Source organism: Somniosus microcephalus, chromosome 5 (assembly GCF_052327205.1).
Source record: "Somniosus microcephalus isolate GS21.2 chromosome 5, FLI_Smic_1.0, whole genome shotgun sequence".
Taxonomy (NCBI): Eukaryota; Metazoa; Chordata; class Chondrichthyes; order Squaliformes; family Somniosidae; genus Somniosus; species Somniosus microcephalus.
Genome location: NC_140991.1, coordinates 179305832 through 179330534, shown reverse-complemented (window position 1 = coordinate 179330534; position 24703 = coordinate 179305832). Strand labels below are relative to the sequence as shown.

The window sequence follows — 24703 nt, the reverse complement described above, 5'->3', positions numbered from 1 at the left end:
TTTTTATTTTTCTTCTCTATCTCTCTTTTATTTTCTCTTCTCTATCTCTCTTTATTTTTCTTTCTCTATCTCTTTATTTTTTTCTTTTCTCTTTATTTTTTCTTTTCTCTCTCAACAACAAAACACACACCTAATAATAATAATATCTCTCTCACTCACCACCACACCCCCCCACACCTCCCCACCAACACCAACCCCACACTCACAACACCCCACAACACAACAACCACCCACCACACACACCACCCCACACAACACCCACCCACACAACACCCACCCACCACTCACACCCACACCCCACACACACACCCACCCACACAACACACACACACCACCCACAACTCCACAACACCCACCACCCTCACAACACACCTCCCCCACCTCTCTCACTCCCCACCCCACCTCTCACTCCCCCACCACTCACCTCCCCCCACCACTCACCCACTCACCCTCCCCCCACCTCTCTCACCCCACTCACTCCACCCACTCTCACCCCTCCCCCCACCTCTCTCTCCCTCCCCCACCCTCTCTCCCTCCCCACCACCTCCTCCCCTCACCCCACCCCTCTCCTCCCCTCACCCCACCCTCTCTCTCCCCTCACCCCACCCTCTCCTCACCCTCCACCCTCTCTCCTCCCCTCCTCCTCCTCCCACCTCCCTCCTCCCTCACCCCTCCCTCCCCCTCCTCCCCTCTCACCCACCTCCTACCCCTCCTCCTCCTCACACCCCTACTCACCCCTCCTCCTCCCTCTCACCACCTCACTACCCCTCCTCCTCCCCTCCTCCACCCTCCTCCCCTCCTCCCTCTCTCCCCCTCTCCCTCTCCCTGCCCGAGCCCTCATCCCCCGCTCCAATCCCTCTTTCCGCCCGGGGCCCGGGCCTTGGCACCTGGATGAACGCGTTCCCTCGGCCGTCACCCTGATGCCGTTGGCCGAGGCGAACACCCGCAAAGACATGGCCCAGCCGAGTCCAGCGCCCCGGTCAGCTCGAGGTCCGCAGCCGCTGTTCGGCCGCAGGCCACAAAGCACCCGAGGCCGGCGATGGCTCCACGGAGCTCCGTGCCGCCCCACGCACTGACATGGCCCCGCCCTCCCGAGCTGGCTTGAAGAGCGCCAATTGCGGCTGTGAGAGACGGCCAGCAGGCCTGGTTGCCGGTTAGCACTGTTGCCTCACAGCGCCAGGGACCCGGGTTCGAATCCGGCCTCGGGTGACTGTCTGTGTGGAGTTTGCACATTCTCCCCGTGTTTGCGTGGGTTTCCTCCGGGTGCTCCGTTTCCTCCCACAGTCCAAAGATGTGCGGGTTAGGTTGATTGGCTATGATAAATTGGCCCTTAGTGTTGGGGGATTAAATACGTGGGGTTACGGGGATCGGGTGGGATATGTGTCGGTGCAGGCTCGATGGGCCGAAATGGCCTCTATCTGCACTGTGGGGTTTCTGTGATTCTGTGATTCTGTGAACCCTTCCGCTCTCCAAGCCCCGCCCGAGATCAGCACTCCCGAGAGCCCCGCCCCGCCCGAGCCGAGCAGGGAACAGAGAGAGACGCCGCGTCTCAGCTGCTCCTGCTGCGCGCGCACCCTTTACTAAGGCAGCGGCGCTCGGCTGAGGCCCACCCCTCCAGCCTTCACAAAGATGGCGGCGATCGGGGGCCGCTTGTTGACTGGGGCCGGGAGGTGCCTAGCTCGGGCGTGGGTGCGGAGGAGAGGCCGAGGCTTCGAGGCCTACCTGGAAAAATGGGGAAAGGTAGGAAAATTAATGAGATTAGATAAAAGATTTAGAAAATAATTAACTTTTTTTAAAAACAATATGTGTTTTAAAAGCAACGTTTTTTTGAAAGACGCAGAAAGCGGGAAAAAGAAAGGAAAAGTTTGGAATCAAGATGGCGGCGACTCACCTCGGTTCAGAACGATAAGGCCCGCCCACACACGCACCGATTGGTGGACCGTCAGGTCACCGAAGCGTAGGATTGGTCAATCGTCCCGTCACTCGACCGTAGGAGGGCCCGGCCGCACGCGCCAGGAACCCGCCGTACAATTGGTCGACCTCGACGTCACTCGATGCTAATGAGCGGATAATGAGCGGAATGTTGAACGTTTTTTGGATACCGTGGGCGCAATTTTTGTCCGGCCGAAACGTAAATACGCTTAGGACGGTTCTGGAATCGTCAGCTTTCTTTCGACGTAACACACGTGTAGGTGCGCTCTATAACTTTCGAGTTAATTCAATACAGACAGACGGCATGACAGACAGACAGACAGAAGAACCGCTTTATATATATAAAAAAAATAGATAGATAGATAGATAGATAGATATATGTGCATGTGCATATATTTTAGACCCCATTCACATTTTATCAAATTAATTTCATAAGTAGTTCATCTTTCTATGCATGGCAACAAAATAGCAAAAACCAATTCAGTTTTCTTTGCAGTGCAAAACAGGAGTAGGTATAGATCGCTGACTACGCGTGGGAATAGGCATGGATTGCGTAGCCTCTAATGATCATCAGGCTCTGCAATGGTCCCTATAAACTTTGCATTTTGATTAAAATAAGCTTGTTTTCAATGCTCAGTTAGTTGCTAGTTGCTAACTTTATATTGAAAAAGGATTTTTCACGGAATTTCTTTTGAGCCCCTACTTCTCATCACAGCAAAATGTCTTTTTTTGGTTAAAGTACATTTTATTTAAGAATTCAAGAAAAGTTGCATATTTAAGATACTTCCTTTGCATAATTAACTTTTCAAAGGAAAAAACACAATTAGGTAAATTTTCTATGTTAACTCTGGTTAGGAGTCTCACTCAACAGGCAGGTCGGACATGCACAGAATCAGTCCACCTAATTTGCACCGTTCCTAATTTTCCAGGTATTCATTTTAATGACTATAAAATCAGGAGGACCACGACTTGGGTGCGCTGACCTCCTCACCCATTTGTATAATCAACTTGTAAGAATTCGCAATAATTTACAGTTCTGAAGATCAATTTTTTTGATTAAAGAATCCCTGGGCATTGTGCTTTTAAATTTCCAGGGATAAAATGGCTGTCGCACCACATGGCCGAAGACAAAGGGGCTTGGAATGCAGCTTTCTGTGTCTGGAAGTAAGGTTCAATGAAGACAAAGGACAATGCTTTGTTTACAAAGCAACTGCATGCTATTAGCATTTGTTTGTATATCGAGTGGATACATCTAAACTGCAGAAGAGACTTTTGTACCTTGAATGGGAAACGTTTAACAATTGAATGGGTTTTAAATCACCCAGCACTGGACAATAGGGCTGTTGCATTCTTTTGTTTCAGCCCAGGGAGCTCCAGAAGACACATTAACCCAGTCTAACCACTTTGAGTTAGCCAATCACAGCTTTCTCTTGTGTATTGGACCCTTTGGGTGGGGAATTTTGCACACAGCCCTTGCAAGGCAGAACGGCAGGGGCCTCACCAGGTATAAAGATAGCGGCTGAGAAGCTATCTCGCTCTCTTACTTCGCTGGACCAAAGGTGAGCAGAGTGTTCTGACTCCTCAACAAGGCAACCTAGCAGGAGTTTGGGGTGCTGATTTGAGGGTAAATGCTAAGATTGTTTCAATAACATTGTAGCCATTGTATCCCTTGTTTTCGCCGTCTGCAACCCCCTGTTATATACATAGATACATAGATACATAGAAGATAGGAGCAGGAGTAGGCCATTCGGCCCTTCGTGCCTGCTCCGCCATTTAATGAGATCATGGCTGATCCTTTAATTCAGTATCCCGTCCCCGCCTTCTCTCCGTAACCCTTAACCCCTTTTGCCCGTAGAAATATATCTAATTCCCTCTTAAATATATTTAATGAGCTGGCGTACACTGCCCTCTGTGGCAATGAGTTCCACAGGTTCACCACTCTCTGAGTGAAGAAATTCCCCCTCATCTCTGTCCTAAATGGTTTAGCCCTTATCCTTAAATTATGTCCTCTAGTTCTGTTTTCACCCGCCAAGGGAAACATTCCTTCTGCATCCAGTCTGTCTAGACCTGTCAGAATTTTATACACTTCTATGAGGTCCCCTCTCAATCTTCTAAACTCCAGTGTGTACATCCCTAAACTACATAGTCTCTCCTCATAGGTCATTCCCGCCATTCCTGGTATCAGCCTGGTGAATCGCCGCTGCACCCCCTCCATGGCAAGAACATCCTTCCTCAGATGAGGCGACCAAAACTGTACACAGTACTCGAGGTGTGGTCTCACCAGTGCCCTGTACAGCTGCAGCAAGGTATCCCTGTTCCTGTATTCTAACCCTTTTGCTATGAAGGCCAGCATACCGTTTGCCTTCTTGACCGCCTGTTGCACCTGCATGCTCGCCTTCAGTGACTGGTGTACAAGAACACCCAGGTCTCTCTGTACTTCCCCCTCTCCCAATCTATTGCCATTTAAATAATAATTTGCCCTCCCGTTCCTGCACCCAAGGTGGATAACTTCGCACTTGTCCACATTATAGTGCATCTGCCATTTATCCGCCCAATCGCCCAGTCTGTCCAAATCGCTCTGGAGCTTCCTGGTCTCTTCCTCTGAGCCCACCCCACCTCCTAGTTTAGTGTCGTCTGCAAATTTGGAAATGCTGCATCCGACTCCCTGATCCAGGTCATTAATGTAAATTGTGAACAGCTGGGGGCCCAGGACAGATCCCTGTGGTACCCCACTTGTTACTGCCTGCCATTCAGAAAATGAGCCGTTTATTCCAACTCTCTGTTTTCTATCTGACAGCCAGTTCCCTATCCACGCCAAAACTTTCCCCTTTATCCCATGAGCCTCAATTTTCCATGCTAATCTTTTATGTGGGACCTTATCGAAGGCCTTTTGGAAGTCCAGGTACACCACATCTACTGGCTCTCCCCCATCTATTCTACCAGTTACTCCCTCAAAAAATTCCAATAGATTAGTCAAGCACGATTTACCCTTTGTAAATCCATGTTGACTCTGTCCTATCCTGTCCCCATTTGCTAAGTGCTCCGCTATTTCATCCTTAATGATGGACTCCAGCATTTTGCCCACAACTGATGTAAGGCTTACAGGTCTGTAATTACCTGCTTTTTCCCTACCCCCCTTTTTGAATAGTGGGGTAACGTTAGCTACCCTCCAATCCATCGGCACTGTTCCCGAGTCTAATGAATTCTGAAAAATCATCCTTAGTGCATCCGCTATCTCTAGGGCCACCTCCTTCAGTACCCTAGGATGCATGTTATCAGGCCCTGGGGATTTGTCCACCTTCAATCCCTTTAGCTTCCTTAACACCATATCCTTAGAGATATTGATTTGCGTCAGTTCCTCCTTTGCCAATGTCCCTATTTTTCCCGATATCCCAGGGAGGTTTTTTGTGTCTTCCTTCGTAAAGACTGACCCAAAGTATGCATTTAGTTGATCTGCCATTTCCTTATTTCCCATTATATATTCCCCCGTATCTGTAATTACTGTGTTCGTGTGGCATAGTTTATTTTTTTTGATTGTAGTTTATTTAGGTAATAAAACTTGATTTTTTCTCTCATCCAAACTACGTGTCTGTTTTAATATCAATAATTATAAGCCCTGCAGTCAGAACTGGAAGGTGGGGTAGCGATTCGTAACCGCTGTTTTAAAATTGGTTTTATTGGAATTGGTCTGATGTGCAGGCAGAGGCTGCAAGACCAGGAAAATTACTTTAAACCAGTTTAAAGAAGCCCCACAAATCCTTACAATGGCGACCGCGGGCAGGACTGCAGGCCGTTTTTGATATGATAAGTGGTCTGGATCTAGAGAAAGCATCAGTTATTGTCTTTCTTGCTTTCAGTCTGTGGGCAGCCCTGCGGAAGGTAGTGGCAGTGTGTAAGCTGACCTATCGGGGTATAGGTGGCTGGGCTAGGAAAGGTGAGATGGGAGAGCAGGAGGAGTTTAAAGAGGCCAAGAATCGGGAGTCCCAGCTTGAAAAATGCCAGGCGGAGGTAGAATGCCTCAGAGAGGTGTATGAGGCCAGAGCTAGTGGTATGAGGGTGCGGGAAGAGAATGCACGCCTCACACTAGACGTCACGAAATGCCAGGCATTTATAGAGCGCCTTGTGCAGGAAGTCACAGAGGCGAGGGACAGAGAGATGAGGCTACAAGAGGAGAATGCACACCTCACCCAAGAAGCTAGCGAGGGAGAGAGCCATGCGAGAAACGAGATAGAATTCCTAAAGTACCAAATCACTGAGGCCAGGGAAAATGAGATGAGACTACGGGAAGAGAATGCCAGGTTTGGTGAAGCAGATCATGGCCCCTGTAGGGCAGAGATAGAAAGCCTTAACATGGCTTTAAAGATAGCAAGGGGAATGATTTGCGTGATCAGCCCGAAGGCAGGTCAGCTGGATTTTACTGGCAGCCCAAGTAGAACCATCCCACAGGCAGCACCCAGAACGGTGCTGGATTGGGAATTAGAGACCCCAAGGCCGCAGCCCACAGCTCCGAGTCTTGAGGAGCTCTGGCAGCGAGGAGGGGTGGACAATGGGGTGGTAGGAGAACACCAGCAGGTCCCACTAGGCAGGCGGGGACCAGGACCAGTGTACCCCCTCCAACAACGGAGGTACGGTCCGCCCGTGAGGGGTGAACCTGAGAATAGGGATCCTCAGCCCACAGCAAGTTCGAGTTCACAGGCAAGCACTGTGGCTTGTGTGGGGGGAGGAGCCATTCATATTCAGAGTAAGCTGTTTAAGCCAGGGAACAGGGAAGGAGAGTTCTGGGACCCCTGTAGAGCAGGTCCAGTAGCAGAAATCCAGGACAAGGGAGGCACACAGGGGATAGTTTTGGCCCCAGAAAAAAGGCAGGTCCAAAATTCCCCAGTTAAAGCCACCTGGGTGAGGGAACATGAGTTTGCTGTCCATGCAAGTTCAAGTTCACCGCCTGTAAAGACAGGCACTGTGGCCTGTTTAAAGGGACCAGCTTCCCAGCCAGCCTCTAGAATGGTTCCCCCCATGATGTGGGGCCCTGGGGGGGGGCGGGGGGCGGGTGCAGGGATAGCAATTCCTCTTGCAGGGGAGCTGGTGACAGGTTTTGGACATGTGGGAGAAGGTTCCCAGCCAGCAGCAATCTGCGACAGTGCCAGAGATTAGTCTGGCCGTCTGGAGACGGGCGGCATTTGTATTATAGCTTTGGTGTGAAAATAGCTTGCTTTAAGGTGTATTTTAAGTTTTGTTGATATAACTAGTTTTAAGTTTAAGTTTAAAGAGTTTAAGTTAACATGTGTGCCAAATGTTTGTATTTTTGGTCCGAGGTCGAGGGACCCGACCATGTCTCCACCTAAGGCAGCAGGTCAGTGAGACCTGGCTGCATGTCCCTTTTAAGTTTTTGCAGGAGATGGGAAAATGAAGCAGCCATGTTCGCCCAGCCCGAGCTGGACATCGAATGAAGATACGGAATGTTGGGGATCACCTCGCCACTGGACGAATCCAGGAGACCCCGCAGCGATCTTCGGGAAAAACCGGACAGAGTCCGGAGGAACTTGCTTACTCCTCCTACGGGGAGGAGATGGCCCCAGCTGGGTGGGGCACGGCCCCCAACCCAGCACTATCCTGACCGAAGTTCACTTGCGGGAGACCTCGCTGTTGAGGAGTCACGATGGGGAAGCGCGGGCGCCTTGTGATAGGGACGCGTTCCCCGGGGGTGGGTGGTGATGGCCCGGGAAGATTGTATAGAGGAGGGGGAGACCCAAGAGTCGCGTGGGTGTGGTCGGGGGAGGGAGGAACTCACCCGGGGGCCCACGGGCACAGAGGATAAGTGTGGCTGGGAAGGATGAGTGGGTGGCCAGATCAGTGTGGGGCCAGGGAGAGCCGCCACACAGGCACCCATCATTTTCTGCAGCCAGTCGAGGGAAGACAGGAGGGGGAGGGACTGGGAGTCATGAGATCCCATACTCCCCGGTCTCGGTCTGTGCCAAGGTAATTTTTAAACATAAGGGGTACCCCGCCTCCACAAAAGGACAAGGGAACGGCTCGGGACTGGCGGAGCAGGCTGGTCTGTAAATCCATTCTGCCTGTTTTAAAGTTTAAGATGATCAAAGGGGGGTGGAAGGTACTTTTACTGCCCGGGTGGGAGGAGCAATGCCCACTCGAATTTCGCGACCCATCATCGGGACGTGATGATCGGGGTTTATTTAAGCATGTTGTTTCAAATGTTTAATTTTTTTGTATTTTGTGTTACAGCCCCAAGTTGAGCAGAGGCGTAGGATCCTCTCCGTGCTTGGGACCAGTTTGTGACAACTCCAAGTTGAGCAGAGGCATAGGACCCTCTCCGTGCTTGGGATCATTTTGATTACATTGTGTAACTAAGATTGCAACATTTTGTAATAACTTATGATGTAAAAAAGTGATTGTAAATTTGGTTTACACTGTATAATTTTACAAGCATGTAGGGGTATGAGACCCCTTATTGAAAACTGAAGTATCTGTAAGATGCCTACCGTACCATGGTTTTTTTCTTGAATTAAAGAGGAATAGACGGGACGGGGATCAGTGGCAGATAGCTATTAGGTAAATACAGGGGATGGTTGTATGTGAGGGGTCAGAAATCATTGCTCATTTCTTCAAGAGGATACTACAAGCAAGCTGGAAGTATCCAAGGGCGGACTATAAGAATTCGCAATAATTTACAGTTCTGAAGATCAATTTTTTTGATTAAAGAATCCCTGGGCGTTGTGCTTTTAAATTTCCAGGGATAAAAATGGCTGTCACCACATGGCTGAAGACAAAGGACAATGCTTTGTTTACAAAGCAATTTGTTTGTATATCGAGTGGATACATCTAAACTGCAGAAGAGACTTTTGTACCTTGAATGGGAAACGTTTAACAATTGAATGGGTTTTAAATCACCCAGCACTGGACAATAGGGCTGTTGCATTCTTTTGTTTCAGCCCAGGGAGCTCCAGAAGACACATTAACCCAGTCTAACCACTTTGAGTTAGCCAATCACAGCTTTCTCTTGTGTATTGGACCCTTTGGGTGGGGAATTTTGCACACAGCCCTTGCAAGGCAGAACGGCAGGGGCCTCACCAGGTATAAAGATAGCGGCTGAGAAGCTATCTCTCTCTCTCTTTCGTACTTCGCTGGACCACAGGTGAGCAGGGTGTTCTGACTCCTCAACAAGGCAACCGAGCAGGAGTTTGGGGTGGTGAGTTAAGGGAATTGCTAAGATTGTTTAAATAACATTGTAGCCATTGTATCCCTCGTTTTCGCCGTCTGCAACCCCCTGTTATATAGTTTTACTGTAATTACTGTGTTCGTGTGGCATAGTTTATTTCTTTTGATTGTAGTTTATTTAGGTAATAAAACTTGATTTTTTCTCTCATCCAAACTACGTGTCTGTTTTGATATCAATAATTATAAGCCCTGCAGTCAGAACTGGAAGGTGGGGTAGCGATTCGAAACCGCTGTTTTAAAATTGCTTTTATTGGAATTGGTCTGATGTGCAGGCAAAGGCTGCAAGACCAGGAAAATTACTTTAAACCAGTTTAAAGAAGCCCCCAAACCCTTACAAACTCTCCTGCCAAGAAAGGCTCTGCATCAGGACAGCTAACTTGTAAACTTTACTCCAGAAAGGTATCCCACACGGAATCTCACAAATTAATATGAATCTTTGTTTCAGAATTCTACATTGCTGCCTGGTTTTTATTGAGACGCATTAGAGGGGAATATAACTTCCGATGTGTTTTCATTCTTTCCTTTTTTTCATATATAAGCTGACAGTCATTCTGCACAGAGAGCAATATCCCATTTACAGCACTGCTTTGGAGCTAGCTCTGGCTTCACAAACAGCACTGTAATAGAATTGAGGTTTTTTATATACCTCCAGAGGTAAGGACACCACACTGTGAGGTGGCTTCATTCCCTGCCTCTGGAGGCAAATCGCCACCACTGGTAAAGCAAATTGGCTGTCGCCAATATCACTTGCCATTAAATCTGGCTTTTACTTGTGACCATCAGTGGGCTGAGCTCCCAGATACCCCATACAGACCAACAATGCCATTTTCAAATTGGTGGCCCTGCAGGATGTTGCCCAAACACCATGGAAGGTCTGGGATCAGAATTGAAAGCCGCAAATGCCAGTGTGTAGCACGGTTGAGTATATATAATCGATCTTTTGTGGCTTTTGAGCAACGGTACATTGGTAACCGAACAACAACTTGTGTTAAAAATGGACTTCAAGCCACAGAAGAGATTAGGAGGGATGACTACTGTGGTAAACCACTGTTTGTATTCCACTGTGTACATGCCTGGACATGCCTCGGCTGACTCCTCCCACAAGTCCTAGTATAAAGGTGACTGCTCCCCAGCCCTTTGTATTTCTGGACCGGTCGACCACTCGAGGCAGACCTTCATTCTTTTGTTAATAAAAGCCTTTAGTTACTCTCTTAACTCTCAGTCTTTTATGAGTAATTAATAGCGCATCAATTTTATTAACAAAATTTTTATAATGGAGAAGATCCTCACACCAGCATGCCTGGACTTAGATCATCGGGAGGCGGACTCATCCACCAAGTTTACTCACTGGCTTAAGTGTTTCGAAAAATTCCTGACCGCCTCCGCAGCAATCAAATCGGACGAGGACAAACTGGATGTCCTGACCTCCAAAGTGAACCACCGAGTGTACTCGGTCATCCAAGACGCGACCTCGTACGCGGACGCTATCAAGCTCCTCAAGGACCAGTACACGCGCCCAGTGAACGAAGTGTACGCCAGGCACCTTCTGGGGAGTCGTAAACAACAACCTGGGGAATCGACCGTGGAATACCTTCAGGCACTGTCTGTGCTTGGCCGGGCCTGTGGTTGTAAGGATGTAAAGGCCGCCGTGTACACAGAGGAACTTATCCGGGACGCTTTTGTAGCGGGCCACAGATCCAATTACACCCGACAGCGACTGTTGGAGCAGAGTGACCTCGACCTCAACAAGGCCTCTGAACTCGCACTATCATTGGATGCAGCCTACCGGGGCATGGATGCCTACTCCTCTGCACCGTGGACGCCGCGGGGAATGACAGCCTGGGACACGGTAGGACCGCCTCATAGCGCCGTGCCACCCCAGCCACACCCCAGCAACGGCCCAACTACCGCAGCAGTGTCCCAAGGCCAGACAGCAGTGCCCCAAGGCCAGAAATGCTACTTCTGTGGCCAGGCAAAACACCCCAGAGCTCGCTGCCCGGCGAAAAACGCGATCTGCTCGGGCTGCGGGAAGAAGGGACACTACGCTAACGTCTGCAGGGCCAAAGCCACCCCGAACCCCAGCAGCGCCGCGTGTGGGCCATGCGGGCTGCCATCTTGGGCCTCCCCGGCCATGTGCGAACCACCGGTACAGCAGCCATTTTGGACGCCTCCAGCCACATGGGGATCATGGACGCCGCCATCTTGGACGACAGCCGGAACGCAGCAGGCCCCCAACACCGCCTCATCTGATACCCGCAGCGACACACCGACCCCTACGCTGGCATCCGTTACACTGGACCAAGCGAGACCGCACCAGCTGGCCAGTTCCACAATGGACATTAAGGTAAATGGCCACGATACAATCTGCCTTTTTGACTCTGGGAGCACGGAGAGTTTCATCCACCCCAACACGGTGCGGCGTTCCTCTCTCCCAGTCCTGCCTGCGCGCCAGCGGATTTCTATGGCCTCCGAGTCCCAGTCGGCGGACATCGGCGGCTACTGCGTAGTGACACTCGTAGTAGACGGGACCGTGTACGATCATTTTAAACTTCTGGTCCTGCCCGACCTCTGCGCTGCCGTCCTGCTGGGGTTAGATTTTCAGTGCCACCTTAAAAGTGTTACGATGGCGTACGGTGGACCCCTACCCCCACTCACAGTCCGCAGCCAGCAGCTCCCAAATTGCCCGCCGCGCACCAGGTGCAACCTCTCCACACTCAGAGTCACCCCCCCCCCACTGTTTGCTAACCTCACCCCCGACTGTAAGCCCATCGCCACAAAGAGCAGGCGATACAGTGCCGGGGACAGGGTTTTCATTAAAGCCGAAGTGGAGCGGCTCCTGAAGGAAGGGATTATTGAGGGCAGCACCAGCCCCTGGCGAGCCCAGGTTGTGGTCGTTAAGACCGGCGAGAAGCAGCGCCTGGTCATCGACTGCAGCCAGACAATAAATCGCTACACCCTGCTGGACGCCTACCCACTCCCCCGCATAGCTGATATGGTCAACCAGATCGCGCAGTACCGCGTCTTCTCGACCATTGACCTGAAATCAGCGTACCACCAGCTCCCTATCCGCCCTGAGGACCGCCAGTATACTGCCTTTGAGGCAAACGGCCACCTCTACCACTTCCTTAGGGTTCCCTTTGGCGTCACCAACGGGGTCTCCGTCTTCCAAAGGGAGATGGACCGGATGGTAGATCAAAATGCGTTGCAGGCCACTTTCCCATATCTGGACAATGTGACCATCTGCGGCCGTGACTTGCAGGACCATGACACAAACCTCGAAAAATTCCTCCGCACCGCCCAACTCCTGAACCTGACATATAACAAGGAGAAGTGCATATTCCGCACAAACTGCCTCGCCATCCTTGGCTGTGTTGTGGAACACGGAGTCATCGGCCCCGACCCCGACTGGGTGCGTCCCCTTATGGAACTCCCACTGCCCCACTGCCTCAAGGCCCTGAAGAGGTGCCTAGGGTTTTTCTCCTATTATGCCCAGTGGGTCCCCTACTATGTGGACAAGGCCCATCCGCTGATCAAGTCCACCTCTTTTCCCTTGACGGCAGAGGCCCGCTTAGCCTTCCACCGTATCAAGGAAGACATTGCCAAAGCCACCATGCACGCAGTGGACAAATCCATCCCCTTCCAGGTGGAAAGCGACGCGTCCGACTTTGCCCTGGCCGCTACCCTCAATCAGGCGGGGAGACCCGTGGCCTTCTTTTCACGAACCCTCCAAGGCCCGGAGACCAGACACTCCGCTGTTGAGAAGGAGGCCCAGGCGATTGTGGAGGCTGTGCGTCATTGGAGGCACTACCTGGCCGGAAAACAATTTACCCTGCTCACTGACCAACGTTCAGTTGCTTTCATGTTTAACAACAAGCAGAGGGGCAAAATCAAAAATGACAAGATCTTGAGGTGGAGAATCGAACTTTCCACCTACAATTACGAGATCTTGTACCGGCCCGGGAAGCTCAATGAACCCCCGGATGCGCTATCGCGTGGCACCTGCGCCAACGCACAGATCGATAGACTGCGGGCCCTCCACAATGACCTCTGCCACCCGGGGGTCACCAGGTTCTTCCACTGCATCAAGGCCCGCAACCTGCCTTACTCTATTGAGGAGGTCAGGACCATGACCAGGAACTGCCAAGTCCGCGCTGAGTGCAAACCGCACTTTTATAGACCAGACAGGGCCCACCTGATAAAAGCCACTCGCCCCTTCGAGCGCCTGAGCGTTGATTTTAAAGGGCCTCTCCCCTCCTCCGACCGCAATGTGTACTTCCTCAATATTATTGATGAGTACTCCCGTTTCCCGTTCGCCATCCCCTGCCCGGACATGACCAGTGCCACGGTCATTAAATGTTTGAACGACCTCTTCACCCTGTTCGGTTTCCCCAGCTATATCCATAGCGACCGGGGCTCATCGTTTATGAGCGACGAACTCCGTCAGTACCTGCTAACTAGGGGTATTGCCACAAGCAGGACCACCAGTTACAACCCCCGGGGGAACGGACAGGTGGAAAGAGAAAATGCGACAGTTTGGAAGGCCGCCCTGCTAGCCTTAAAGTCTAGGGGCCTTCCAACCTCCCGCTGGCAGGATGTGCTCCCCGATGCGCTCCACTCTATTCGGTCACTGCTCTGCACTGCCACTAACGCCACCCCTCATGAGAAAATGTTTGTCTTCCCAAGGAAGTCCACATCGGGGACATCGCTACCGCCATGGCTGACGTCCCCAGGGCCGGTCCTACTGAGAAGGCACGTGAGGACCCATAAAACGGACCCCCTGGTCGAGAGGGTCGACCTCCTCCACGCCAACCCCCAGTATGCTTACATTGCATACCCGGACGGGCGGGAGGACACAGTCTCCATAAGAGACCTTGCACCCTCGGGGGCCGCAGTAACCCACTACTCACTACCACCCCCCCCCCACGATCCGATATCCAGCCCCAGCAGACGGCAGGCCTGGGCCCCGCGACCTGCTCGACATCTACGAGGACGACACGCCTGTGCCACAGCCCACGCAGGACTCGACGCCGGAAGCTCCACTACCCCTGCCGTCGCCACGCCGATCACAGCGGCAGACAAGACCTTCGGAGAGACTCCAATACACTAACTTTTAATACACTTCACCCCGCCGGACTCAATTTTAAACAAGGGGTGAATGTGGTAAACCACTGTTTGTATTCCACTGTGTACATGCCTGGACATGCCTCGGCTGACTCCTCCCACAAGTCCTAGTATAAAGGTGACTGCTCCCCAGCCCTTTGTATTTCTGGACCGGTCGACCACTCGAGGCAGACCTTCATTCTTTTGTTAATAAAAGCCTTTAGTTACTCTCTTAACTCTCAGTCTTTTATGAGTAATTAATAGCGCATCAACTACAAACTAGGTCAAAGAGGTAGGTTTTATAGAGGGTCAAAGTAGGAGAGGGAGGTAGAGAGGTGGAGTTTAGAGAGTTAATTCCAGACAGTGAGATCTGCCTCAAGGCCAACCTGGAATGTTTCCTACTTGGTCAAAACACCACGGCTCAATATTTACAGGGAGGCGGTTGTAGTGGCCGGGAAACCCGGAAATGCAGGTAACCCAGAGGTCCTGCTCAATTCAACAGCAGGAGCTATTCAAATCTTTTGCCTCCATTTCCCTGCCGGCAGCCAGCCATATTAAGTGGGTTGGAGGGAATTCAGCCGATCGTGAGGGAAGCAGGTTAGCTTGGGAAACAGCGGAAGGAGCGCATGTCAACCCAAGCACCCCACCCACCCGCCCCTTCAACCACCGTCTGCCCCACCTGTGACAGAGACTGGAGAGGTACCACCAACGCTGCCTCTGCAAAATCCTGCAAATCCATTGGCAGGATAGGCGCACCTATCTTTCTTTCAATGCGCGGTCCCTTTAAATTTCTGTGCATGAGCAGTATTTCCAATGTAAAAGCTTGTGAGCAGCCTGCACGACACCTTGCAGATTACTGTGTGGCTGCACACGCACGCAGCTCAGAGGGAGCATTGATGAGGGGGTGGTGGGCAATGTTCTCTCTGAATTTCTATTTGTGCATGGTACCTGTAAATTTGCAGGCGGCGCACATGTATGTTGTCTTAGGGGAAAGAGCTTGTGAGCGGCCTGCACGGTACTTTCCTGATTCACAACTGCTCTGTGGACCATGAGCTTGGTGCCGGGTTTGAGGTCCTGGTCTTCAAACACTCTCTTCCTCAGGTGACCGAAGGCTGCACTGGCACACTGAAGGCGGTGTTGGACTTTGCCATCGATGTCTGTCCTTGTTCATAGTAGGCTCCCGAGGTATGGAAAGTGGTCCACATTGTCCAAGGCTTTGTCGTGGATTTTGATAATTGGGAGGCAGTACTGTGTGGCGCCCTCCTGTATACCCTAGAGACATGGACCATGTACAGCAGGCACCTCAAAGCACTGGAGAGGTACCACCAACGCTGCCTCTGCAAAATCCTGCAAATCCATTGGCAGGATAGGCGCACCAACGTCAGTGTTCTCACTCAGGCCAACATCCGCAGCATTGAAGCTTTGACCACGCTCGATCAGCTCCGATGGACGGGTCACAGCGTCCGCATGCCCGATACGAGACTCCCAAAACAAGCGCTCTACTCGGAGCTCCGACACGGCAAGAGAGCCCCAGGTGGGCAGATGAAATGCTTCAAGGACACCCTCAAAGCTTCCTTGAAAAAGTGCAAAATCCCCACTGACACCTGGGAATCCCTGGCCCAAGACCGCACAAAGTGGAGGAGAAGCATCCGGGAAGGCACCGAACACCTTGAGCCTCTTTGCCGAGAGCAAGCGGAAGCCAAGCGCAAACAGCGGAAGGAGCGCACGTCAACCCAAGCACCCCACCCACCCGCCCCTTCAACCACCGTCTGCCCCACCTGTGACAGAGACTGTAGGTCCTGCATTGGACTCATCAGTCACCTGAGAACTCATTTTTAATGTGGAAGCAAGTCATCCTCGGTTCCGAGGGACTACCTAAGAAGAGAAGACTTTCCAGATTGCTGTGCACAAGCCAGCTTAGAGGGAACATACAGCTTTACAGCACATACAGTGCTGTAAAGCACATACCTGATGGATCCGGCCCTTCAGCTGCCAGGATTCCCGAGCCCTGGAAAACCCGGCCCGCAAGAGTTAAAATTAAAACTCTGCTAAAATTTGAGGCAAGCAGCCTAATTAAAATATTTAAACTACAGACCTGCTTCTGGAAAACGGGTCCATCACCCACCCCCAACCCGATTCCATTTAAATCGGAAGTGGGTGCATTGGAGTCAGGTTTCCAATTTAACACACCACCAATGTTCCCTCTAAGCTGGCTTGTGCGCAGCAATCTGGAAAGTCTTCTCTTCTTAGGCAGTCCCTCGGAACCGAGGATGACTTGCTTCCACATTAAAAATGAGTTCTCAGGTGACTGATGAGTCCAATGCAGGACCTACAGTCTCTGTCACAGGTGGGGCAGACGGTGGTTGAAGGGGCGGGTGGGTGGGGTGCTTGGGTTGACGTGCGCTCCTTCCGCTGTTTGCGCTTGGCTTCCGCTTGCTCTCGGCAAAGAGGCTCAAGGTGTTCGGTGCCTTCCCGGATGCTTCTCCTCCACTTTGTGCGGTCTTGGGCCAGGGATTCCCAGGTGTCAGTGGGGATTTTGCACTTTTTCAAGGAAGCTTTGAGGGTGTCCTTGAAACATTTCATCTGCCCACCTGGGGCTCTCTTGCCGTGTCGGAGCTCCGAGTAGAGCGCTTGTTTTGGGAGTCTCGTATCGGGCATGCGGACGCTGTGACCCGTCCATCGGAGCTGATCGAGCGTGGTCAAAGCTTCAATGCTGCGGATGTTGGCCCGAGTGAGAACACTGACGTTGGTGCGCCTATCCTGCCAATGGATTTGCAGGATTTTGCAGAGGCAGCGTTGGTGGTACCTCTCCAGTGCTTTGAGGTGCCTGCTGTACATGGTCCATGTCTCTAGGGTATACAGGAGGGCGCCACACAGTACTGCCTCCCAATTATCAAAATCCACGACAAAGCCTTGGACAATGTGGACCACTTTCCATACCTCGGGAGCCTACTATGAACAAGGACAGACATCGATGACAAAGTCCAACACCGCCTTCAGTGTGCCAGTGCAGCCTTCGGTCGCCTGAGGAAGAGAGTGTTTGAAGACCAGGACCTCAAACCCGGCACCAAGCTCATGGTCTACAGAGCAGTTGTGAATCAGGAAAGTACCGTGCAGGCCGCTCACAAGCTCTTTCCCCTAAGACAACATACATGTGCGCCGCCTGCAAATTTACAGGTACCATGCACAAATAGAAATTCAGAGAGAACATTGCCCACCACCCCCTCATCAATGCTCCCTCTGAGCTGCGTGCGTGTGCAGCCACACAGTAATCTGCAAGGTGTCGTGCAGGCTGCTCACAAGCTTTTACATTGGAAATACTGCTCATGCACAGAAATTTAAAGGGACTGCGCATTGAAAGAAACAGGTCACGCAGAACACAGTACAGCCTGCAGGGAAACTTGCCCCTCACTCCGCCACTGCCACCCCACCCCCCCCCCCCCCGCCTGTCTAGTGGGGTTAATATTACCCCCAACGTATCTGGGGACCAGCATGGTTTCCAGCCATTTCACAATGGCTGCTGAATTTTGTGTCTATATATTAAAAAGTAATAACAAATTGCATTTCATTCTGCTTTTAAATATTCTTTAGCTTAATAATGTGGGAATTCAATTCTTCCATTATATTTATATATTCAGTAAATGTAATTTCTACCAAAGTAAAGCATTAAAACAAACCTAAGAATAAATTCAAGCAAGAGTGTTAACATAGAGAGTGTAATTTGGATCCTTTTGCTTTGCATCGTCACAAAATGTGGTTTTAACTGATCTGAAAAAGCATTTACCTCTTCGACCAATGTGGTTATTTGATTAAGTGGTGTGCCGGACAAATCCCCAAACAGTAGGCCTCTTCTGTAGTTTTCTTTTAGAATGGGACCTTTAATTTTCTTGATTATGTACACAGCTTTATTTTTCAAATTTGAAGGTAACTGGAAATAAATTAAAGTGCTATTAGATATTGTCACTAACATTTACTGCTTTGTTTTACATGCCAGTTGATAAACATAAATACTGTAATGTGCAAAGTGCTATACCTTTGTGTACACAACAGGATCATGAGCTCTGCAATTGCTGCATCCCCCTCTCTGTGTTGCTGAGAACCTAGCACATTCCTTTATCACATGAAGGCTTGACTTCTCTAATATTCTCCTTGCTGGCCTTCGCAAATTACAACCCATTCATGATGCTTTGGTCACTTACTCACCAGTACATAGTCCCACACTCCCATCACTCCTGATCTTTTGATTTAATTTCCATTAGCTCCTCATGCCCTAGTGAAGTGACTTCAAGATCCTCACCCCTGCTTTCAAATCCTCACCAAGATGGACTGACTTGACCCCCTCGATCTCCCCACATACTCTGCTTCACAGCTATCAGTTGTTCGCTGATGATTGCACAGAGTTAAGCTCCATTCACAATTCCTCGTAATGAAGCAGTCCATGCCCACATGCAGCAAGACCTGGACCACATCCAGGTTTGGGCTGATAAGTGGCAACTAACATTCGTGCCACATAAGTGCCAGGCAATGACTATCTCCTGGCCCCTCCCAGGGGCGCCTTGGACCTCACCATTCAGGTGCAGGGATCAGGCCCTCTGTGTATCCACAAACAGGCGCACCCAAATTTCTAGGTCTATGACTTTAACGTCCTTTCTATAATGGAGCACCATTGCTGCAGGCAGTACTCCAAACATGACCATCCAATGTTTTGTACAAATTTATCATTACTTCTTTACTCTTTTACTCTATGCCCCTATTTATAAGACCCAAAATTCCATAAGCCTTTTTTAGGGCTTTATCCACCTGCACTCACACTTTCCAGTAATTATAAAAGAAAGAAAAATTCGCATTTATATTTATACAGGATGTCTCGAAGCATTTTACAGCCAATTAAGTACTTTTGAAGTCTAGTCACTGCTGTAATGTAGGAATCGTGGCAGTCAATTATGTATTTGAATGCCTCTGTTCATTAACACACTGGTGTTAGACAAACTGAACCATGGTTACCCTATTTAACCTTCGCTCCTTCCCTGAACAGTTTGACATGTCTGAAATATTTCAGTTATAAAATAACACATTCATATAAGAGTTGGAACAATAACATTTGAATAGAAACATAGAAAAATAGGAGCAGGAGTAGGCCATTCGGCCCTTCGAGTCTGCTCCGCCATTCAATATGATCATGGCTGATCTTCTATCTCAGTACCATATTCCCACTCTCTCCCCATACCCCCTTGACGCCTTTTGCGTCTAGAAATCTATCTATCTCCTTCTTAAATATATTCAGTGACTTGGCCTCCACAGCCTTCTGTGGTAGAGAATTCCACAGGTTCACCACCCTCTGAGTGAAGAAATTTCTCCTCATCTCAGTCCAAAATGTCCTACCCCGTATCCTGAGACTGTGACCCCTCGTTCTAGAGCCACCAGCGAGGGGAAATATCCTCCCTGCATCCAGTCTGTCTAGCCCTGTCAGAATTTTATACGTTTCAATGAGATCCCCTCTCATTCTTCTAAACTCTAGTGAATACAGGCCTAGTCGACCCAATCTCTCCTCACACGACAATCCTGCCACCCCAGGAATCAGTCTGGTGAACTTTCGCTGCACTCCCTCTATGGCAAGTATATCCTTTCTTAGGTAAGGAGACCAAAACTGCACACAGTACTCCAGGTGTGGTCTCACCAAGGCCGTGTTCTTGCTCTTGTTGAGGGAGTTACAGGACGTCAAGAGCTCCTCTTCCCTGGAAACGGAAGGAGGAGGCCTCCTCAGCAAACCAAGGCAACTTTGCTGCAAATTGCTGAGGAGGTGAGCTCGAGACCTGTGTGCAGACGCACTTGGGTTGAGTGTGGAAAAAGGTTTAATGATCTGCTGAGATCACCTAAAGTGTGGCCTCTGTGTTCTGGGAAATGGAAGTTCAAGAGTGAGGGCTCAGGGCGATTTCCATGTAGAATGTTGGTGGTGACACTGAGCGCAAACCACCATTTATTGGACAGATGATGCCTGGGGTTTTGAGAATGTCGGACTTATATTCATCTCCATGTGCCAGCCACCTGTGGTTGAAGTGTTAGCTTACGCGAATCTGGCATGGATGAGTGCATCCCTTGCCTGACGTCCATCAATGTGGTCGCCTGCTGCTGGATTGGCCACATCCGGCCCCGCAAAACGTCACTCCCCGTCCTCCTACTCATCCTCCTCCTCATCCTCTTCCTCGTCTTCTTCATCTTCCTCCAAGGAGGCTGTGTGCTGAGCCGCTTGTTCATCCGGCAGCACTAAGCCGCGCTGCTCTTCCTCCGAATCTGACGACCAGGATGAGAGGATGTATGTGGTTCCCATCCTGCTGTTATAGATTTCAGTTGAGGCAAGAAGCTTGCAAGCGCACAGTCAAAGTGGCCTGAAATTGCTCCAATCAGTTCAAACAGCAGATGTGTGTCAGCTTGACCAGTCACAAGGTCAGTGGATTGGTAAAATCTTATCCCAAACCTCCAACAACAAATTTGTTGCATTTGAATGCCAGCCTGTTACAGGAGCGTTTTTAAAGTTCTGCACCAATAATGACTACAGATCATGTCCTCCACCAACTCGACTCCTTGCAGCTGGACTGTTTCTGACAAGACGGGAAACAGGAGCCAGAGGCACGAAAATGGGAAACCTCTGTCGAAATAGGATTATCAAGACAGTTAACAGGCTCTTAACTGCCTTAACTACTTGTCCCACCAGTTGGAGTCGGGTCAGTTTGGGAGCAGCTGAACAGACACTCACGAAAATCGCGTGGGGGCGGGTTGGGTGTCTGAAGCCATTTTTTCTGATTTTCGCAGCTGTCCTGCCTCCAAACCCGCCTCCTCAGTGCTATTAAAATCGAGCCCGACATCTCCAACAGTGCAGCATTTCCTCAGTACTGCCTATTTATACTGCTATCTAGCCTCTCACTCCTGGCTGGCCTCCCACATTCCACCCTACGTAAACTTGAGGTCATCCAAAACTTGGCTGCCCGTGTCCTAAGTCGCACCGAGTCCCATTCGCCCATCACCCCTGTGCTCGCTGACCTACATTGGCTCCCCGTTAAGCAGCGCCTTGAGTTCAAAATTTTCATCCTTGTTTTCAAATCCCTCCATGGCCTCGCCCCTTCCTATCTCTTTAATCTCCCTCAGCCCCATAACCCCCCCGAGATATCTGCACTCCTCTAATTCTGCCCTCTTGAGCATCCCTGATTATAATTGCTCGTCCATTGGTGGCCGTGCCTTCTGTTGCCTAGACCCTAAGCTCTGGAATTCCCCGCCTAAACCTGTCCGCCTCGCTACCTCTCTTTCCTCCTTTAAGACGCTCCTTAAAACCTTTGACCAAGCTTTTGGTTACCTGCCCTAATTTATCCTTATGTGAATCAGTGTCAAATTTTTTGTCTTAAAATACTCCTGTGCAGCGCCTTGGGATGTTTTACTACGTTAAAGGCACTATATAAATACAAGTTGTTGTTGTCATATTTTTGTGCTGAAGTCTCTGGAGTGGGACTTGAACCCACAACCTGACTCAGAGGCGAGTGTGAGCAAGTGAGCCACAGCTGAGGCAAACAGCATTTAAGGGGAAGCTAGATAAATACTAGGGAAAAAGGATTGGTTGATGGGGCTAAATGAAGATAGGTGGTTGGAGGCTTGTGTGGAGCATAAACGGACCTGTTGGGTCCAATGGACTGTTTCTGTGCTATAAATACTATGTAATACTGTGTAATAATATACCAGCAATATTCAAATTGTGAATTAGAAGTTTTGAAGAAATTTACTGCACAAGGCATTAATTTTCTTCGAATGCTATTTCAATAAAGCCAAGGTATTTTAGTATTTTTTAAGGAAAATGCAACTTATTATATTTGTCAAGCAGGATTTATGGCAAAATGCACGCCATAAATTTTATTTTACGTTGCTCCATTTTTATTTTAAAACCTTGCCTTTTTCGTTTTATACATGCAATATTTTTACTTCGCAGTACTGCTAAACCACATGAAACAAGAAAAAGTTGTCACTTTAATTTTAGTTTTCTCTACGTATTCACGGGAAGGGGTCACAAAGCGCGACTTTTTGTAACATTTACTCTTCATAAATTGGGAAACCGGACAAAGTCGAGGGTGTAAATCCGGATTTGTTCTCACCTCCCAGGAGGCTGCCAGGAGCCCCGCGGCGCTGATGAACCACACCAGCACATACTCTCGCTCCAGAAACTCTGACAGCAGTTTTTGGTTCTCTTCGCTCGCAATGAATTTGACCCATTTGTCTGCTCGGAGTCTTAATGCGAAGACAATGCGGTCTGCAATGTACCGCACTCTCTCGTCGTCTGCGAAACTTTCAACATGGTTTTCTTCATCTTCTTCAGCCATTTCCTCCACTTTGATTTTTTTTGCACTTTTACTCCCAACAAAATGTATTTTTTTAATGAAATTGCGTCTAACTTTTATTCTCACTGCATCCGTCTCATTCAGCGCGAGCGTTCAAGCTGCGCATTTAACAGACGCTCAAACTGCTGCTCTGGTTTCCTTAGGAATGGTAGAAAGAAATGTAACATTTGTATCGGGCGCCGCTTCCCCGCTTCCGCCGGTGAACAATTCCACTTCAAGTCGATGCCTTCTTTCCACATCGTCTCCCCGGAACAAACCAATACGGCCGAGGGGTGAATTGGCAGCAAGTGTTACATTGTACCAATGCAAAACACAACAGTCAATGAAAAATGCACAAGTACCAATGTGAAAAAGGCACATATACATAAATAAATTGAAAAACATACATCATCAATTTTTTTCATTTATTTCAGGACAGATGTTACATGTTACTAAAGTAAAATAGGCAGCAAGGTGCACCTGTAAATATAATGAACCAGCAAGAGTAAATAACAAATCTGCATTTATCAGGACAACTTGGGAGCGGGGTATGGGTTGTATCCCTCAAATGCCCATAACGCTTTAGTGTCAGTAGAAGTAGCACAAAAGGATGAAAAGCAATTGTTTCAGTATATTTCTGTAAACATGTTTTCATGCATTTGTAAATGTCCAAAGTTATCAAAGAAACAAAACATTACACGCTGTAGCGAACACTAGATTTACAGTACCGTAGAAATGTCTAACAAAACTTCTAAGAAAAATCATGGGCTGAAATTTTCCAAGAGTCTGCACCGCCAATGGGGCCTTGCGCACTGTCGGAAACTCGGGTGGACTGCTGCAATTTTCTGCCCATTAATTGAAATTATTATGTTGCAGGTAGTTCACCCATAATTTTCCGATAAACCATTTGCTGCATGTGTGGGCCCACCGGTGACAAGGGTGTTATGTATTATGTGTTCTCCACCCACCTGCGGTGGCGCTGTCACAGCAGATAAATGGTTGGGTTTGTTCTCTTGGTTGGGTTTTTGTTCTCCTTGTTCTGTACTCTCCAGAACCTTCTTTTTGAATAAAGTAACCTCATGTTTGAATCTCTGGGTATTGAGTCCTAATTGTGTCTAGGTAGAAAGGTACAGACACAACAAAGTGGCGACGAGGATGGGATGAATCTGCATTGTGGGAACTTTCTTGTTTTCGACTACAAAACACTCGGAACAGAGACGGGTGCAGTGAGTAAACAGAAATTAAAATTTGAAACCTGAGATGGCTACTATATTCGGAAACAGTGATTTTGAAGAAAATGTGGAGCAATGGAGCTCATACACAGAATGATTTGAATACTTCACACAAGCAAATGACATTGGAGGGAACAAAGTAGTACCTACATTGTTAAGTGTGATGGGACCAAAGACTTTCAATCTTTTGCGTACTTTAGTGCATCCAGATAAACCAGGGACTAAACAATATAGCGAAATTGTGGAGATATTAAAAGGCATTTTTCACCCAAACCCCTAGTCATAGCTGAGAGGTTTAGGTTCCACAGGCATAACCAGGAAGAAGGAGAAACAGTGACCATGTTTGTAGCTGCACTAAAAAGACTATCAGAGCACTGTGAGTTTAATGACGTACTAAATGGTACTATAAGAGACAGACTTGTGTGTGGTCTGCAAAGTGCAGCCACACAGAAGCACCTTCTTACTGAGGACAACCTTATGCTTGAAAAGGCCATTGAAGTTAGTGTCTCCATGGAGATGGCGGAAAAGGAGGCTCAGCAGTTTAGTTCAACAGGGAGAGTTCACAAGGTGTCGTCTGAGCCTAAAGGTGCGCGGAACGGCACATGTTACTGTTGTGGGAAAACGGGCCATCACACTAATGACTGCTGGTGTACGGAGCTGGAATGCCGAAATTGTGGCAAAAAGGGTCACATTGAACGTGCCTGTAGAGGTAAAAAAAAACAGACAGAGCTGGGAAGCATGAAAGCAAAATGTCTGTATTTGGACAAGAGAAGAAAAAGAGAGTGTTCATTCAATGCAGTATGATGGAACAAGCAAAACAGAGGGGAGCGACATCTCTGAGGAGGAAGA

General features: G+C 49.2%; 1 protein-coding gene and 1 long non-coding RNA gene across 2 annotated transcripts in view; both read right to left on the bottom strand.

Annotated features, from left to right (window-relative positions):
- LOC147117454 (uncharacterized) overlaps positions 1 to 3840 on the bottom strand; it is a 10903-nt gene extending 7063 nt beyond the window's left edge. Inside the window, exon 1 of the long non-coding RNA XR_015078451.1 lies at positions 3636 to 3840. This is a non-coding gene — a long non-coding RNA (uncharacterized LOC147117454). The remainder of the gene's footprint in view (positions 1 to 3635) is intronic.
- The window catches only part of LOC147117453 (dynein axonemal heavy chain 11-like), a 196078-nt gene extending 173188 nt beyond the window's left edge, over positions 1 to 22890 (bottom strand). Inside the window, exons 1-2 of the mRNA XM_085988450.1 lie at positions 22401 to 22890; positions 18050 to 18193 (exon numbers count right to left, since the gene is read on the bottom strand). Of these exons, the coding sequence (XP_085844576.1) occupies positions 18050 to 18193; positions 22401 to 22625 (369 nt within the window). The 5' untranslated portion in view covers positions 22626 to 22890. The remainder of the gene's footprint in view (positions 1 to 18049; positions 18194 to 22400) is intronic.
- Between the last annotated feature and the right edge of the window lie 1813 nt (positions 22891 to 24703).